We start from the raw sequence: 20,523 nt of genomic DNA, 5'->3' as shown, positions 1-20,523 counted from the left end.
GCACCCTGTTCCTCTATTCTAATCTTTCCTATTTGCAAAAATAATGTTTGTGAGTCTAAAATGTATTTTTACTATTGACGCACTAAACCTGAAGATATAAATAATCATCTAAAGACAAATGTTTTAGTGAAACATCTTGCACAGTACTACTGTGTGTGTATATATATATATATATATATATATATATATATATATATATATATATATATATATACATACATATATATATATATATAGTGTGTGTGTTATATGTATGCACTGATACAGAAATTTGGACTTTTTGTTGTTTTACAACATTAGAAGAAATTATTGATAATTGTTTATTTCTTTTAAAATCTGGCAAAAGAGCAAACTTTTTAAATTAAATAAAAAATACGATTATCTGTTTAAAAGCCTATTCATCAGTTCAATGCAAATAGTAATAGATAAATAAATACATTGGGTAATATCGGTCACAGATACATCATGCCTCCCTATGTTAGTTTGTACTGTCAGACAATTTTTCAGATGTTTAAATCAATTTCAAATTACGCAATTAATAGCTTGCTGTGTAACCATTTTTCAATTAATTTAATCTGCTATGTCATTATGCTGGCAGCATGAATGAGGATTTTCAGTCATGGAACAAAAATATTGTCTATGATATTTTTTTTATTATTTTTTAAAAACATGACAGCAGGATGTGGTGGTCTAGATTTGTCAATTGCTAGCCACAGGTGGCCCTGCACCCCCTCCCATGCGACTAAGCAAGTTCAGACTTACTTGTCCACACAGAGAGACACTTGATCGAGAAAGAAAGACAGAAAGAAAGTAGGAATGGAGAGAGAATACCATTTAAATAAGGAATCTTACTAAGTTGAGCCAATGGGAAACATGGCAACTATAAAGGAGGGAATGGCACTGTTTACACCTGGTATTAACATCCGTCTTGGGAGATCTGATCACAAGTGGTCAGGTGAGACAGATCGTATTTTAAATTGGTATTTAAATGCCCCTCCTGTGATCGGGTTTCTTTGATGGGAGGATCTCTGATTTTGTGACTATGTACATCACTCACTACGTAAGTGTGGTATTACATGTTGAAAAGGCACAAAAAGTGACTTTGATATATCAAACTTTGATATTGTTCAATAACAACAAATTGGCATTTTTTAATTACAATTACAATGTGGTCAAACCACCTCTGAATCTGGTTTGAGTGATTTGATCACAAAAGAGATTAGTACCAATTTACACCTGTATTCACCCCAAATTTACACCTTTGTGACCAGATCACCCAAGATGGATGTTAATACCAGATGTAAATGTGGCCAAAAAGAAAACGAAACTAACAGAGAATGCAAGGGAGGAGGAAAACACTGCAGTTTTACAGCCAAGTTCTCTGTTCAGTGAATGGAAAAGCAAGGGTGGGAGGATGGGTGGATTAACCATGTAATCTCTAAATCGAGATGAGAATTGGCAAATCAGATTAATACAAAATCAGAACAGCACAAGCACGATTGGCTCCCGTTTATTGATTTATTCTTTTCTCTAGTCGGCCGATTCAGGCATTTTGACTCAAATCAGAACAGGATTTCAAGGGTTTGAAGCAGAAAATTGCAGCTGCGCTCTACAGATAAAACAAGAACTCCATTTGCGATCCTCACACTGGCACTATGGGATGGATGAGGAGGGATGGGTGCCTGTGATCATGCACCAGGAAAACAGGTGTGAGTAGCAGTGTTGCATGCATTAGCACTGATAAATTCACAGGTGTACACTGGCAAATACGTTCTGCACAAAGAAGTCACATACTCGCAAAAATGCTGAAGCAAAATGTTTCCAGCACAAGATTTGTTCCAAAATCTACTGAGTTGCCTTGATGTCTAATGTCTAGAGGTAGCTATCATCTAAAGCAGCATCCTAACCAAGATGGAACTTCCTAAGTTCATAAGTGATGCACACAGGAGCCTCAACTCACAACTGATTCCAATAGACTTTGGCATTAGCATGTTGCTAAGCTAACAACATTAAACTCTTTAAAAATTAAAAATGCATAGGCAAAGGTATCTGGTCAGCCATCAGGAGACTGCACTCACAACTGATTCCAAATGAGTATGACATTAGCATGTTGCTAAGCTAACAATGTAATTCTAATAAGCATAAAATACATACAGTATGTATGCAGCACAAAAAATAAATATAAAGATAAAAATATGCAGCACACAACTATACTTTATAATTAATTTTTATTTTGCCATATGTATTTATTCGTTTGTTAGTTTAGTTTAGAATTTGGCCAAAACAATGCAGCATATGGCATCTTAAAATGCAGCATAGGTTAACTGAGTTGCTTTTTGGTGCAGCCTATGTGTCTGGAGGCACACCTATGATGCCTTGAAGTTCTGCCTATGTAGGCAGCTCAATAGGAACACAACTGTTTCAGAACCTCGCTGTTTCAAAACAGCAGCCGTGTCATTGTAATGTCAAACTGACTCTAACACACTTCCCAATTCTAACTAAAGACCCTCTGCAAACAGAGACAAGAGGATGCATGTGTACGCATGAGCGCAAATGCATTTGTTAATTTAGCACTTACTCCAGTTTTAGCGTTATTTGTGCAGTCAGTTGTGCAGCGGAGAAACACACGGCCCTGTCACATCCACTTCATTATTTAGATCAGGAGCTTTCACTCATGTTTAATTCACCATCGAGCGGTTACACCACATCTAGATCGAGCAGCACAGCACCAGCTAAACGTGCACCACTAAAACAGATGTGGAAGTGTCTTGCAAATGTGACAAATTAAGCGTTTGCATAGAAATAGGTAACTACAATTTAGGTATAACAATTTACTATATCATGAGACTTCTCTGGAAGATTTCTGGCTTGAATTAAAAGCAAGTAATGACACCCGCGTATTAAATGTGATGAGTGTAACTTGCATTGTTAAAATTATTTTTTTCTTCCAGTTGAATGCATAGACACATTTGTTGGCCGATTCACCCTAATAGTGTAAAAACTGCCTCTGTGGTACTACCAAACGTCCAACACTGCTTATGCTCAACCACTGATGTGCGCTTGGGGTGGGACTATCCGTTTGTCCAGCCAAAGGAAAAGGGGTGGGGCTTCATAATGGTACAGAAGCCAAAAAATTATGTTTATGGTCTATGGTCATAAAAAAAAAAGAAAGGAAAAAAAAGAAATTGTACTTGCATCAAAATTCCCACAGTGCAGAAAAAAAAGTGCAGTTCTTTGAAAACTTCAACCAGTGGATCAAATGCTGCTTTAGCAGTCTACGGGAGTTGCTAGCATTAGTCCTTAAGGGTATTTTATTTTATTTGGGCTATTCCTCCTGCTCGGGGCGTGCTTTCCACGCATTAGACCAGTATGGAATGAACTCAGCCACACTAGGGCAACTGCATAGGGCTCTCATCTGCATGCTAATGTTTAACCGTACAACCCAAATGTCTGTAAAATCACTTAAACAGCACAACTCCATCTTGTGAACGGCCCCCGCCAAATGCAGTGCACTATTTCACTGTCTGACAGTTACGACTCTTTCTCTAAAGAGGACAGACATATAGACAAAAGACACACAATAAAATACTTTTTTCCTGGCCTGCTTCTGACCTCTTGGGGTTAAGCAGCACTTATTAATGTTTGGCTAATGAGTTCCGCAGTTTTTTTTTCTTTCTTTCAGCCATACAAGCTCCCCGTCCCTTTGGTATACACCTGCTTCTGATCAACATCCTCCTTTATTATCCTTTTTCATCTGGTGTTTGGTTTTCAAAAGATTCACTTCAAATAAGAACATGTCTCTGCACAGCAATAAAAGACACATTTAGATCACCAACACTGCAGAAAATAATTTAATTAATGACAAAATTCCATTTAGTATGTTGTCTTGTCTTCCAGTCCAAACATCTAAACATCCATAAAACAAGATTTGAGAAGTAAAATTGTGTAATTTAATAAGACTTGTTTGCAGAGAATACATCTAAGACAGTACATTTCTCTAATGCTTATTGGCAAAGACCTTTATCTTATTTTTTTATTTATTTATGCTAAAAAACTAAACCAAAAAAAAGATAAATGTTATATTCTCTGGAAAAAAAAAGTCTTATTATCTAATGCATTTTTTTTCTCAAGTAGGCCTAATTACTTTTTTGTACTGGAAAACAAGATAACAATACTGATTAATACATATTATTTTTATTTATTTATTTGTGTGTTTTTTTTTTCATTAGCAATTTTTTCTTAATCAGCACAAACATTTGAGAAGTATTTTTTAAAGTAGAGGGCTAATTTTGTGAATCTCACTGTGAACAGGCCAATTTTCTCAAAATATCTTAAAATTGTGATGGGATAATCAAGAGAATTGTTTTTTTTTTTGGCCATAAGTAAACAACGCAAACAAACGTCAAATGTTGGATACAATAAATATTATGAAACTGATAATTAGGGTGATTAATTGAATTACTTTCTGTCTGCAGTGGATACAAGTACCTCTTTCACATGGTAAGCACTAATAAGTAACAAGCCTGATGAGTAAACACAACAGAGGAGACTGTCTGAAAGCAAAATTATTCAAATTTTGCCGAATCAAGTTTGCATGCTGCTAAGTAATTACTTGGATTACATTTCAGTGCTAGACAAATTCACAGTCTGAATAAATGCATTTTTTTGTGGTTGATGCTCATCCAAGTATTCATTCCCCCAAAATGTCTAATCCAACTCAGATAGGATTTGGAGTCTGGAAAATCACTTTAACCTGCTTAAGAGGCAATGATCTATATGGGTGAGTATACCACACAGACCTATCCCATCCCACCCTGATCCTCATAAAACACAATAAAGCATAGACAATTAAGGAGAAATCATAAAGGAAGTAAGGTAGGATGGACGGCTTATCCTTGATTTATAATGACAGGAAGTCTAAAAGAACCTCCAAACCTCACCTCTGCATATGACCATAATCTTAGATCACAGTATGAGTAATTGTATATCACAGCAGCGGTATATAAAAATATAGTTATTTTTAAATTCAACCCAAACATGTTTTATATATTACAAGCAATGTAGTAATGCATATTTTTGAATAATCAGTGAGATACATCAAAACTAAATTATGTCCGTGTCAGTGATAATTAACGCAGCGGTCTACACTGGAAGAGCCCATCTGCGTCACAGTGTGCAGAGTAAAATATAGTTTTCTGTTTGGTGTCTGATTTTTGATTTTTCCATGCCATCTCATAACAAGTCGTAATAATAGTATGAGATAGTAAGAAATTGTTCCAGCTGGCTCGTACAAAAATGTGCAACATCTACACCCATATAAGAAAATAAACAAACCAACGAAACAATGTTATTATAACTATTTCCCTAGAAGTTTAACCCCTAAGCCTAACTACAAAGTCTAACCCCTTACTCAAATCATAAACCTAACGTTGATTTTAATAGGAAAATAAATTGTGTTCCACGGAAGAAAGAAAACATCAGGGTTCAGAACGAGATAAGGGAACATAAAAATGGAATTATTAACCAAATTAGTTTACTTATGTTTCCTTCCAAGTGTTGGATAGAGGGCTAGCTAAAATTGTATGCCTGTATAGTGTTGATTTGAAACTCTGTTTGTTGATTTGTTGGTCTCTATGGGAATGAAAGTCATGTCTTTATCAAAGTTTAAATAGTGCCACGGATATACAGCTGTAAAAAAGTATAGTAAAAAAAATAGCATACAGTATCTATGGGGGGATTGTATTTTTTAACTATCAATAGTGATGTGTTTTGCAATATCTGGCATTAGTGCAGAAAGTTTATTCTGCTCACTGAAGTCAAGTAGATTAAAAATGCTGCTTCTCTTGTGGCACAGCCAATTTCATCTTGAGTAACACTGTGGAAGGTTCACGTTAATAGCTTTCCACGCTGTTAATTTCAGGAATGGCTGGGCAGATCCGTTGGATCATTCCAGCTTGATGAGGAGGTGTGGAATCAAAAACTTACCTGTGAATCTCTCCTCACTTTGTTTTATGTTGAAGTAATTAAAATCTCTATATTTGTCCAAATAACAATAGTCACAGTTGCTCTGATCCAACAGCTAATGAGCCGGACTGATATCTACTGCATGCACCTAGATTGTGGCCTTCAGATACAGCTATATCTTTGATTGAAACGCATTGATTTTGCTACATTTACAGCTCTTATCCACACTGGAATTGCGATTTCCTCAACCATAAACACAAAAAAATGCTCTCTAGTACCGCTTTTTGGAAAACAATGACATCAAAAATGGATAGCGGCGTTTTCAAATTTGTGTGGACATGTCCTACGGCAGCATCCTAACTGAAATTGAACCTCATATGTAGTGGTCGACCGATATGGGTTTTTCATTGGCCGATACAGATGCCGTTATCTAAAGAGAAGCATGGCTGATTGCCAATATAAATAATGCAATTATCAACAGTAAAGAAGATGTACAACATTTTGAAATTAAAATGAATGCCTATTTTATACAATATTTACTCAAATTCACTAAAACTTAAAAGTAAAAATTCACGAAATAAATTAATTTTAGAACTGACAGAAGGGAAAGTGCCCTAACCCTAACACAGTTATCAGTCGATGCTGATAATCACAAAATTGAATAATATCAGTGCATTAATCAGCCAAGCTGATATATCGGTCTAGCGCTACTCATAAGTGACGTACCTGGAACTAGGATTTGGAAAACCGTCTACGTCTTTGCCAAGTTTTTGACTGAATTTCAGGACTCCAGCAAACAGAAACACTTGATAATTACATTTCAGTACAGGACCATGAATGCTGAATAAAAACTGAACAAGGCCACTTCATATGAAATACAACAACAGTTTGTATAATGTATAACATGGAAGAACACAATTCTCTAATTCTAGTAGATAAATAAATCAATAAAACAATATGGTAAGAGAACTGCCATCTTTACTCTATTTAAAATGCAAGACAAACCCCCAATTCAATGAATGGGCATATTAACAAATGAAATCAATAAAATACAAACTGGCTCTTTAATGCACTACATTATTAAATGCCTTCAAAGAAAAGCAGTTAAAAGTGTTAAATGGCCTGAGCGCTTGACTGCAACTCCTATTGTCTTAAATCAGGTGCTTTGGCTGGAACTTACCTTAACCACTTCTGTTCTGCTTAATTATATACTTTCTTTATTCTATTCAAATTATTTGAAAAATGAAATGGGACTCGTGACAAAGTAACCCAATGCGAAAGTAATATAAGATTGTCCTTGAGAATAAAACAGATTTTCAATGCAATGGAACATTTGGAAACACAATTGAGGAGTGTTCACCATATGTCTGAATTTACCCGTTTCTCATGGGTGGGGTAGAACAAGTGATGGTTTTACACCCACGCACACTTGTTTGCCAGTTAAACCATTTATTGTGGGGGTCAAAACAGCTTGTATATCACTTAAAGCTTCAAAAGAGGGCTGACATTATTAGGCTCACTCTTTGACCTAAAAGTGTATGGCCAAAATCATGTCTTTGCACATAAAGAAAAGAGTAGTAAACACATTTGACGTAAAAGTGAGCAGAGATTTCGCAGAAGCGACACCATCTTTTTTCTCACAGAACACGTTTACACATTTGTACACTTCTGTGAAAGACCCCAGGCTTTCTGATATTGCTCATCACAGCACATTGGCAAAACTCACAAATTAAAATGGCCACTCAAATGTGGCTTTCACATTCAATGGGTTAATCAATACACGAAAGGGGGGTCACAAGATGTTCTTCTCTCTCTCTTGATTGTACCACTTCAAACTAAATTCCAACATGATTCCTTCAGCCAGGAAACTAATCCCTGACCTTTTACATGAACCAGAGGATCATCTCCACACAAATCAGGCAAGACTTTCTGATCAAAGAACACAATGCACTGAATCAGCTATCGTGTTTGCTGGAAAGGGGACTCATGGGCAACGAAGTTAGCCAGGTTTTCTTTTCATCCCATGACATTCTAATTGGTAATATTAGAGTCAATATGATCAGTATTGATCCTATTTACTTTCTTAATACATACAGGTCTTATTGTGAATGATTCCGTGGCGCACATTCAAAAACACAATAATAATAAATAAATGTAATCTTTCATGAAAATGTAACTGGTTGTCACACCTCAGCTGACTTTCCTTTTTGGCTGACGTCACCAAGCCCAACTTTTCAATGACCTGTCAAATAGAGACCACTTCTCATAATCCAATCAATTCGCAATGGATATTTTTTTCTCTCTCTTTGAATATATTGTGTCATTAAGAAATGCAACTCAAGGGTTGCAAAAGACATTTTATGTTGACTTTAATGTACGGTAGAGATACCATCATATTGAGAAGCATTATCCATTTAGATCAAAATGAAATATACTAACACACCCCTAAAAAATTTTTATTAAATTAGTTCTTGATTTTTCAACAACTGCTGGACATGCTGAAACTTGCCATTTGTAACTGTGTCAATCATCCAAAAGTATTTCAGAAAAACATCTGCTGTGCCAGATATTATAAATGGGCATAAAAACATTCTGTACATAAACACATTTAAAAAGCAAATTTTATTTCAAGAAGTAAATGAAAGTGGTTTAGAAACATGTCAAAAGTAATTTTGTGCACTAAACTATTTTTATATCCCCGATAAACCCACTTGATTCCAACACAAATAAACATGGCACTTTTGTTGGGTATTTAACCTTGAAACATTCCTCTTAGTAGGCCAGTCACGATTATTAAATTTATTTGAGATACCCGTGATTATTGTGCACTTTAATTTCCAGTCACATTTAAATGCCAAAATAAGGGGATTTTAAGCAAATATATAAATGCCATCAATGGTGCATTTATGTGTCATTCAGTTGAACTCCGAGGGTCACATAGCTACACCGTGGATTTCAAGAAGAGCAGTAATTTTATATAATGTCAATATAATAAAAAAATATATATTTCATATTATATATATATATATATATATATATATATATATATATATATATATATATATATATATATATATTAAAATATATTTTTAATGAGTTCCAAAAGCAATAATAATTGCAATTAATTGTTTGACAATTAATCGTTAATCAAATTTCATAAACATGACAGCCCTACCTCTTATTTAAATTTATGTTTGTGGTGGAAGTAATAAAGTATATAGAGTCTTCCATGAAATACTACTTAACCATGATGAATGCTTCAAAGCTTTCCATTCCATTAATAAAAAGTAATGCAATGAACGATGTCACCGGAAAAAATAACGATTTACACATCAATGTAGATTTGCCAAAAAAAATCTGGAGGTTAGAAGAAATTGCCCATATACCATCTGTTTGGCCTCTTATACGGATAGCTGTAAGTCATGTTATCACTTTCAATAGGCACAGAGCATTCCATTACTCTCCACTTCCATTTATTCTGATTTGCAATGTTGAATGAAATTTAGCAAATAATTCTCTCTGAATCTCTCTTCTAAGAAGATTTACCCATCCTTGAGTTTTTAGAAGAACAAGGGGAATTAGAACACAAATATGTGGCATCACAGTCCATATATTCACAACATGTGTTACCAAAATTCACTTTACACGTTACAAATGACAGCAGGCGGGAATTTTTCGTGCTCCAGGAGGAAAAGCATTGAATTAAGTAGACCTCTGAATGAACTTCCTTCGAAAAATAAAGCAGGCCAAGTTAATAAAGCATTGATCCATTGAACGATCTGGCCTGTTGCAGAGCCATTTCAGGCATTATCAATAGATCAGCACACCCGAGAGATTCCTCCAACAGTTTGCAAATTGCCCTATTAATAGATTAGTCTGGCGGGTTCCTACTCTGCAAAAAAGGGAGCATGAATCTTGCTGTCTCTGAGCAGATCCTATTAAACTATGGCAGTTCAGTCCATGCTTTTCAATAAGGAGCTTCGGGTGCTGAATCACAGCATCAGTGAGTAAAAGAAGAGCTGCATCCAAATAATTAAATAAGCTTCTTTATATCACTCAGCTTCCTGGCATCATTAAAGGGATAGTTCACCCAAAAATAAAAAATTATCTCATCATTTATTCACCCTCGTGCCATCCCAGATGTGTAAGACTTTCTTTCATCTCCAGAACACAAACAAAGATTTTTAGAACAATATCTCAGCTTTGTTGGTCCATACAATGCAATGGCATTTTTCCACTGCACGTTACGGTTCAACTCAACTCCGCTCGCTTTACATTTCTGAGCTTGCTTTTCCACTGCAGTTTAGTGCCGTCTCAACGTAGGTAGGATTATAGGCTGATTGGCATAGTTGCGCAGCCTCTACGGCAGCGATATCATCTTAAATGCGCCACACAAACATTACTGACCATAAACAATAACACGACCACTAGCTGTTAGCTACTAGCTCATTGTGCTGCATGAAGCAGTTGTTGCATGGTGATTTTACACAATTGTAAGAGTTAAATTGGCCTGGTTGTTTTAGAAGCAAGCTTTCCAGTTGCTGGTCAACTAAATAAAGTGAAGCTTTCAAGCAGAATATAGAGTTAATGTAACAAAACATACCATCCTCCATCATGGACTCCAATAACACCATGGCCGAGTCCATTGTTCGCCGGTCTACTGCCATAGATAGCATCCATTTGGTCGAACCACTTCCACTTTCTTCTGTTTGAATTTGATGTTCTGTAATCACTTAAGTTTTTTTAACTTTTCCCTACACTGTTGGTAGGTCCGTTGGTAGCTGTGAGCAGCCAAAAGGTGAGACACTTCCTGTTTTGCGTTGTTTGTTTCGACACTAATGAGAGGAATTTCTGCACCATTTATTGACCACGGCGTGGTTTTGCGCACAGCCATTTCTTTTTACGATTCAAAAGTAATGTGAACAAATGATACTGGTATTGCTGTTGCTAATTTTAAAACTAGCGGGTTTATGTCCAGTGTCGCAAATATAGTGACGCCGGTAGTGACGATTCTCTCTGACCAATCAGTGATCTGCAGGGTTTTGATGTCACATTTAGTGTCGGCTAGGCTCGCTTGGAACCTCGACCGAGGTGGTACTAAAAAAAGTAACATGTACCAGGTACTATCCACAGTGGAAAACCTGTGCTGTGGAAAAGCCAAAATTTTGAAGCTCCAAAATGTATATAAAGTCAACATAAAAGTAATCTATATTATTTCAGTGGTTAAATCGATATATTCTGAAATGATATGATAGGTGTTGGTGAGAAACAGATCAATATTTAAGTCAGTTTGCACCATAAACTTTCCTCCCTGCCCAAAAGAAGGACTAACCCACACATATCATATCAATTCAGAAGACATGGATTTAACCACTGGAGTCTTATGAATCACTTTTATGTTGTGTTTATGTGCATTTTGGAGCTTCAAAATGTTGCACACATTCACTTGCATTGTGAGGACCTACAGAGCTGAAATTTTCTTCTAAAAATCTTCATTTGTGTGCTGCTGAAGAAAGAAAGTCATACATCAGGGCTCCAGATAAAAAAAATGAATAAATTAGGAGCCATTTTAATTATTACTGCTCTATATGTACATGTAATATAGAATCTACATTACAGATATTTACATAAAGTATAATATGCATATATTAGTGTGTTGTCTTCTTGAGCATAAATGAATAGTTGTGTACAAAAGCTATATATAAATATAGATAGATAGTATACATACTGTATATGAACGCATACAGCCAGACTGTTGTTTAAAACAAATGTTTTAATTATTGTTCCAGTTCATTCTTTTTCATCGCATTTACAACCATTTTAGTCATAGTCTGTAGCCCTTCACATCTGGGAGTGCTTGAGTGTGAGTAAATGAGAATTTTTATTTTTGGGTGAAATGCCCCTTTAAGTGTTCTGACATAACGTGCGGCACATCACCTCAGTTTGTAATGCATGATACAACAGCTACAATGCTGACTAGGTCTTCTTCAAGAGGTGATTGTTACATTAAATATAGTTAATAAAAATGTGTAAGATCAGCCTTTTCAGTTAAAGCAGAAGAATATTGGAATTGTCTTCCGAGAACTATTAGTGTAGTACATTAAAAATGTTTAAATTAGGTGTTAAAACATGGCTGAAAAAAAAAACATGTTATGTGCTCACTAAATAAATTTTGTATGATTGATGTATTAATGTTGATTTATTGTGATTTAAAATGTATGTAGTTTGAGCTATGTGCGTGTTTGTTTGTTTTTGTTTTTTATATTTGTATTATGTAAAGTTGTATTTTTTAATTAGGGTAATTTTTGCTATTATTTTAATGTTTATTTGTGAGTACACGTTGCTTTTATAGGATGGTACTGTAAACTGCCGCCCAGGGACTACAGTTGAAATTTAGCTTTAGGCTAATACTGTTACAATGCACACAGCGCTGGAAAAAATTAAGAGATTACTGCAAAATTATCAATTTCTTTGGTTTTACCATTTATAGGTATGTGTTTGAGTAAACTTTACATTTCAGATGTATTCTATAAAGTATATATAACATTGTTTAGCTATTTATTAGATTTTTTATTTATTCTTTATTTGAATGGTCAGCAACTGACTGATGTAATACTGTCAGTACTGATGTTTATAAAGCTATTTAGTGTATTTTTATCTATTCGTTATTTTTTCTCAGTGTTCGTTTAAAAAAATGTATATTTATAATGTCAAATATTTTTTGATAAAAATATTTGTTTAAGAAAGCAGCCTTCTCATTTAACACATTTACTTTTGCATAGTCATATCGGTGCAAAATCGGTAAACAACCCACATAGAAAAGGTCTTTATTCCAGCTCAAAACTTAACTATATAGGCCACCATATCTGTAATCGGTGAATTTTTCCCTCTAAAATCGGTATCAGTCTCAAAAATTCCATATCGGTCAAGCTCTAACTCAAACCTACTAGTAAATCCAGAGAAACTGATAATTTTGCAGCGGTCTCTGAATTTTCTCCAAAACTGTATATTGTGAATTGCCCCTGAACACATAAACAAATTTGAGAACATAGAGAGGAAGGGCTACATCGCCAGCTCTGAAGAGTTGATTTTTGAGTGATTGCTTTGCCTCATGAAGAGAAAGAGAAAAAATAACCAGATGTCTTTTAAGACCCTTACTCCAACTGTTAATTGCTATGCAAGTGTCTAACAAGCACAAAAAGGATGCATTTTATATGCTTGGCTTGTGGGTATATCAGTTATCACTTGATCTGCAATGTGTCCGTAGTGTAGAAAGCTTGTTAACAGGGTCTGGTTTGGTTTGTCTGCTTGGAGATCTCGGCTAAATTAATTCTCATAACCTCTCCCACCATTAATTGTGCTAAAATTTTATTTAACATGACTTTGAAGTCATAAATAACAGCCTGCACAGAAATTAACAGTTTAATGTATTTGACTAAAGTCAAGAAGGTTAAATATTTTGCTCAGTGACTGCTAATGGTGTGAAATGCTAGTCATTGAATTCTTTCTGAAGTGATTCCTCACCCATGGGAATAAATGCTCAAATTGCTGATATTTTTTAATACTGTAAGCTTAAGCAAACTAAACCAACCCTTTTGCAACCATCAACAACTTTGCTTAGGCATAAACAATGTATTTTTAATGAATAACATGGCATGTGATATCTATACAGGATCAAGATCTCTGTGTGGTGCAATAAGATTCTTTGGATTCATGCCAAAAGTTAAAGACCAACATGTTCAAGCAAAGTTATTTTCAACTGTATACAATGTCATGTATTCCTATATGAAAATACTAAGTAAAAGTAATGATAAAATCTAAAAGGAAAAAAAAATTATAAAATAAATCTTGAAGAGCTTGGTAATTTTTAAGCCTAGCAAACGCTTTATTGAAATGGTCTAAAAAGCAGCACTGTATTGAAACGCAAAAGATCCGTAAGATGTTTGCTCTTGAAGGTTTGAATCATTCATGCACAACATTTCCATCAAGTTTATGTCTCTATCAATTAAGAATGAAAAAGGGAGATGATAAAAGCAAAGCAGAAATCAACCAATGACAGGAAGTGCATGGGTTATCACGTAGGCCTTTCACTCAGTTGACCCCGCACAGCTGCTTTGACTGGCTTAGCTTTTTTTTTTTTTTTTTTTTATACTCCTGATCCAGTGGGGGCAGGTCTGGGAAGAGCTCGAAGACCAGCCAAATACATCAGACAGTTTGTTTACAACATTAGAGGTCAGCGGAGCAGTATTGATTGGAAAATATACTCTCAGAGCAGTTTATTAAAAGACACCTAACACAGGGCCAATATGTACTACTGTTCAAATCTCTGGGGAAAGCACATGAGTTGGACTGTCTTGCTGATAAAGAATCCGGATGCAGTTAAAAGGGAAATGTATACCTGAATCGGGTTATTGTGTCACGTATGTGATGTATTTGTTTTACAGGAAGATGGGCTCTTAAAAGAAGTCAGGTAGAGAAGATAAACATCAATGAGGGAAGGCAGCCTTTCTAATCCTCACAGAGGGGTCACACCCATATATCACTCACAAACAAAGCAATCTGCTGCTTTAATCTGACAATCAATATTCTATTAATTTATTCAAACCCAATTTATTCAAACCCATTATAACCCATTCTTGACTACAAAACAACACTGTTGCACCGTGGAACAGTATAGACCTAATGAATTGCCAGCATTAGTTGATCCTTACAAGAATAACTGTCATGTTGAGACATTTTTTTATTACAATATACATATATGTGTTTGCACATGTATTTACTTATATTTTCTTTATTACTGTTTGCGTTTTGCCTCAAAATGTAAATGTAAACACTTCACACTACCGGTTTGCATAAAGAAAACTGTGAGTTCCTTTAAGCACTCCTGAAATGTAACTTAAAGGGATAGTTCACCCAAAAATTACATTTTTCTCACTCCAGATGTGTATGAATTTCTGTCTTCTGCAGAACACAAATTAAGATTATTTAGAAGAATATCTCAGCTCTGTAGGTCCTCACAATGCAAGTGAATGGTGACCAAAACGTTAAAGCTCCAAAAAGCACATAAAGCCACCATAAAAGTAATTCTGTGGTTATATCCAAATCTTCAGAAGCAATATAATTGGTGTGGGTGAGAGACTGATCAACATTTAAGTCTTTTGTTTACTATAAATATACACCTTTGACAAGCACCGCCCAGTAAGTGGCAATATGCACGAAGAGTGTGAATTACAAAAACCAACAACAAAAAACAACAACAAAAACAATAGAAGCAGAAAGTGGAGATTTATAGTAAAAAAAAGGACATGAAAAAGGATGTTGCTCATCCACACCTATCATATCGCTTCTGAACGCATTGATTACACCACTGTAGTTTTATGGATTATGTTTATGCTGTATTTATGTGCTTTTTGAACCTTCAAAGTTCTGCCCAACATTAACTTGCATTGTACCAACAGAGCTGAAATATTATTTATTAAAAATATTTATTTGTGTTCTGCAGAATAAAGAAAGCCGTACACATCTGGGATGACATGATGAGGGTGAGTAGAGAATTTAAATGTTTGGGTGAATTATCCCTTTAATGTCAATGCTTCATCACAATGGTTTACCTGATCCGTCTCGTTACTCATTTGACATCTGTCAACGTATGACGCTGCCAAATAAAAAATAAATAATTTTTGACTTTTATATGCAAAAGTGAGTGCTCTTTATCTGTTTAAATTAATTCATCCATCTGTCTATCCCCGAAATAAAGTATTACCTGAGCTTTCCAATATATTTCCAATAAACGGGATGCAATATCATCCAGCTCAGCAACATTGTCGCCATCTGCCTGCATCTCATGTTTTCATGTATCCAGTTTGCGCACATTTATCATCAGTGTGACCAAATGTACAACATAGGGTCGAGTTTAAGTTAACACAGTATGCCATGCATAAATACGTGTGTTGAGTTGTTTAAAAACGCCTTGTGGTTCATTTGATTGGCAAACACTTTCCACCTTACGAACTGTCATAGACTGAACTTTGATATCCTGAACGGACTTACCTGGAGCGTTTAAAGCGACCAGCAGGAGTATCCAAATATTCGCCAACATCGCCATCGCCTTGCGTCAAATATCCGATCTGCAACGAGCGATCCGGCAATTCATGCAACTTCTACAGAATCTCCTTCAGTCCACCAGTTCACAATAAATCGACGAGGATACAGTGTGCTTTCGTTCAACTGTTAATAAAACTGCACTTAACGGTGTGGTTTGTGGTTGCTGCGTGATAAAAGCGAGAATGTGCAGACAGAAGAGTTGAGTGCAGCCAGGTATCTAGATCACATCCAAAGCCCGTGTAATTGCGAACAGATGCTCATTGAGTAGTGCGACTCTCTGTCGGACTCTGCAGTCTGAAAAGTCGCGAGAACCCGCTCGACGAGGGGGGAGAGACGGATAAGAAGCGGATAAGTTCAGAAGACAGCAGTTTTCGGTTCAATGGATCCCGCTATAACAGACGCATCCCGAACGTTCAATCCAGTTCGATTGTTCAACCCCCTCCTGTTTGATGCCTCAACGACAAGTCCCCAAAAACAGAGGCTTTAACAACAGCACCCTGAATTACTGGGCGTTTTTCGCATCTAATCCTTTTGCTCCGCAATACGATTCTTCTGCACTTTTGCGCAGAAGTAACCAGAATGAGTCCCTGCGGTCCCGGTCGGTTCCCTCAATTTGGGAGTCTGGGGATTATCAGATTATTTTTGAGGGGTGTTGTAGACGTTGGAACGGACCTGACATCCGTTCGTTTTTCACACCGAGCAGTTGTTTCCCGATAAATGTTATTGATTCTCCAGTAAGCAGCAACAATCCCGGGGTTTCAAGGACTTTACGCAATGCTGCCACAACCTGAACTGTTGTACCGTATCAGACACAAGCGTGAGCAGAGATCCGAATCAGGGTGACGTCTGAAAAAGGCGGGGCTTCTACTCTTGTGAAGCGCGAGGAGGAGGATTTTGGCGCCATTGCGTCAAGTTAACTGTGACGGACAGGTAGAAAGTCACTGACACGATAAGAAACGACGCGTATTGAGATGTTCTACATGACAGAACAGCAAGGTAAAAACTTGATATCGTCGTTTCTGAGCTGAAAGGTTGACAGGAAGAACTTTATCGCTCAAACGCCTTGTTTTGTCATAGACAAAACCTTACAGTAACACTGGATACTTTTCAAATGTAAAGGGACTTTGCTGTTTTAAGTCTAAAGATTTGAACTTTTCTCTGATGCCCAATATATGGAAGTTTCGCACTTTAATCGTTTATTAACTGTCCTGACTATTTCACACATTTCTGGTTGGACAGTATGTGTGACAGAATGTGAGGTGATTGAGTAGGTGGAGATAGTAAAACACTTCCCTCTACTGGCCCCCATCACAGAGGGAAATGACTCGGGATTTTCTTGGGGTGGGAATACAAAGCAGTCACTGGCCAGCTGTGAAGAGGTTTATGGTTACTAATTTTTCCTCTTCTTTACTCAAGATAATGAGGGCAGAAGTGCAGGTTAAATCTGAAATATATAAAATAAAAATAAAAAATATTCCAGCCAAATAGGTGTGGGTGGTGTAATCACCAAAATCATGTTTCACATTATATTTATTTATTTATTCGTATTGCTATTTTTCAGTGGCTTCAAATGTGCCTTGTCCAATCAGAATTTAGAGTCAGAACTGGTTTGTTTCTCCAGTGTTTCATTATGTAAAGCACTTTGTATTCTAATGTCAGACTAATCATACATTTGTTATGAATAGTCTTATTGTTGTGTTTGCGTCCATCAAATTAAAAGTTAAAAGTACAATTATTAAATTACTTTTTAATGCCTTTGAAAATAAAATAAAAAAATATTTAATTTACTTGATTGTCCATAAATTTCAACATGGTTATAAAACAGATATTTCTGGCTCTAAATTAGGATTTAATGAACCACATTCAAAACTGTGTGTGGTTTAGTGGGCTAAATCACATAACTGTTAATCAGAAGGTTGCTGGTTCGATCCCCACAGCCACCATCATTGTGTCTTTGAGCAAGACACTTAACTCCAGGTTGCTCCGGGGGGATTGTCCCTATAATAAGTGCTCTGTAAGTTGCTTTGGATAAAAGCGTCTGCCAAATGCATAAATGTAAATTATTAATGCTATTATTATTATTAAAACAGAGTTGTCTTAATTTTATTATATAAAGGTCACATTAAAATAGCTTTTTGCCATGCATTTAGCTTTTCTTTTTCTTTTTTTTTTTTAATGCCTTTAATAAATTATATATCATAAATACAAATTATTTTATTAAATTAATGATTTTAGTAAAAAAAAAAATTTGTTGTTGATGGCATGGTAAAACAAATAATAATAATAACAATAATACATAAATGTTTAAAAAAAATTCAACAGTTTCACAGTTGTGGCATAATTTTCACCAAATCAAACAATTTAGCCTTTAATAATACTGTTTAAGACTTTCACCTACTGTTGCACTTGTGTACATGTTAGTGTGACAATAAAGTGATTTGATTTGATTTGACAATATAATTGTGGCAGGGCGGAGGGCGGGGCCGAGTCGTGATCCTACACACCCGGTCCCGTATTAGGCTAATCAAGCCTCAGAGAGGGATAAAGGTCGACTGCAGAGGATCATGCGGGAGAGAGACATAGTTTACGGACATGTCCGTCATGTGTGTGTTTGTCTTTAAGTTTATCATTAAAACTATTATTTTTATTGTCAAGCTGGTTCTCGCCCAAGCTGGTTCTCGCCTCCTCCTTTCCATTGATCCCTTTACAATAATATATTAAATATAATAATAAAAAAAAAATAGAAATAAAATGAGAAATAATAATAATTATATTAATTAATTACAATTAATCAATAGCCAAAAATGTCACATTAAGTTTAATTGTACCTATGGGTTATCAGATGTCTTCAGTTTGACACTAAACTTATTTTTTTTTTAATCTTTGTTAATATAGAGAATCTTTTATTAGCTTTGTAAGTCTTATAAAAAAAAAAAAAAACTGATATTAGGCAAAGTGATATTACTGGGAAGAGGAAAATTCAATTAAAAGTGACAGTGTGCAGAAAGCTTACATATAACCCATTATATATTGATAAAAGGTGATGAAAGGATCAGGAAAGGATCCGTATTGGTATCAGTATTGGCCGATCAGAAGATCGGTGAACGGTATCAGCTGTAAAAATCCTGATTGGAGTATTCCTAAGAAAAACGCATACAAACATGTGACTGCACATCAGTTGAATTATATGTTTAATTAATATTTTGACGTTGCTTGGGAAACAACTAAACATCTGTTCTTTGCGTTGTCTTCCTTGTGTTGACCTCTTTGGTACAATGCTCTATATGTTTGCATGACACCATGTCCCTTTATCATATGAATACTGTAGAGCAGTTGTGCCCACTGATAGCCATATAAATATATCTACAGTGTTATAAATGGTATAGCAAAATCTCGGACACATTTCTACCATTGCAAATTATATGGCGTCATACCACGCAACCTTGCTGCCACATCATCATCTTGAAGTGAAAACAGTCTTACTTTACGTCATAAAGCAAAATCTTCACATTTAATGTGACAAAGTAGAGCAAAATCTTTTAAAAATGTGTGCAAAATATAACGAGACCATTGCACTTGATTAATTGATATCCATGCTCAAGACCCATTTTCCCATGCACTGTGGGTGGGAGTTTCTCCCAACAATTTACAAACTGGGAAGACTGATGACTTAATTCATCAAAACATCCATCGTGTAATGTTGATGGAAAAACACTGTTTAGGTTGTAGTCTCCACCAAGTAGGATCTAGTGTTTGATACATAGAGGTGTTTTGACTTGTACTGAATCATAAGGAACGTGAGAGGTTGCAAAACAACCAGCATGCCTGATCATTCTTCTCTGTTTTCTACATAAATGACCAGAAAGACCAAACCAAATGAATTACAAATAATTCCTTCTGTGATGTTCTTCAAATATGTCATCTTTCCATCTGTTCAGGTCTTTAGTTTGCCATTGCATCATCTTCTCACATTTAGAAAAAAAGTCACAAACAAATAACTCGTTTGACAGCCACTTGAAGTTTACTCATGGCATGAGACTTCAGCCCCTTAACTGCTTGTTGTTACAATAAACAGACACACCTCTCCACTCCATTTTCTTTGTCATGAATATAAACACTCAAATATGTGCTAGTTTAGACCCACACAAACAAGCAGAAGTTTAGCCATCCATCCATTTTGAGGCTGCATCAAGTTGTATGTAGACACATCTGCTAAAATCTCCCATGAGAGAGAAGGGTAATCACAAATAAACAATTAAATGTTTATTACGGTTTGTTCCACATGGTTAAAATTACAGAAATGAGGCACTAAAAAGGGTGGAAAGGTTGATATACACACATTTGAGTCTCTTTGAATGATTTAAAGTTTACCCAACAGACCAAGACTTGTAAAGATAGTGTGCATTGACTTGTGTCCCACTCTTCAACCTAAAGAAGCTGTACCCCAATGACCAT

General features: G+C 35.6%; 1 protein-coding gene across 6 annotated transcripts in view; it reads right to left on the bottom strand.

Moving 5' to 3' along the window:
* The window catches only part of LOC127622948 (nectin-1-like), a 331,151-nt gene extending 314,201 nt beyond the window's left edge, over positions 1-16,950 (bottom strand). The window contains exon 1 of one of the 6 annotated variants that reach the window (XM_052097141.1): positions 16,015-16,950. In XM_052097141.1, the coding sequence (XP_051953101.1) occupies positions 16,015-16,069 (55 nt within the window). In that variant the 5' untranslated portion in view covers positions 16,070-16,950. The remainder of the gene's footprint in view (positions 1-16,014) is intronic. The other 5 variants (XM_052097142.1, XM_052097143.1, XM_052097145.1 and 2 more) reach the window with 5 other exon arrangements.
* Between the last annotated feature and the right edge of the window lie 3,573 nt (positions 16,951-20,523).

The sequence above is a fragment of the Xyrauchen texanus genome, chromosome 29 (assembly GCF_025860055.1).
Source record: "Xyrauchen texanus isolate HMW12.3.18 chromosome 29, RBS_HiC_50CHRs, whole genome shotgun sequence".
In the NCBI taxonomy this organism is placed as follows: domain Eukaryota; kingdom Metazoa; phylum Chordata; class Actinopteri; order Cypriniformes; family Catostomidae; genus Xyrauchen; species Xyrauchen texanus.
The sequence above is the reverse complement of the archived record's forward strand: the minus strand, read 5'-3'. Positions and strand labels throughout refer to the sequence as shown.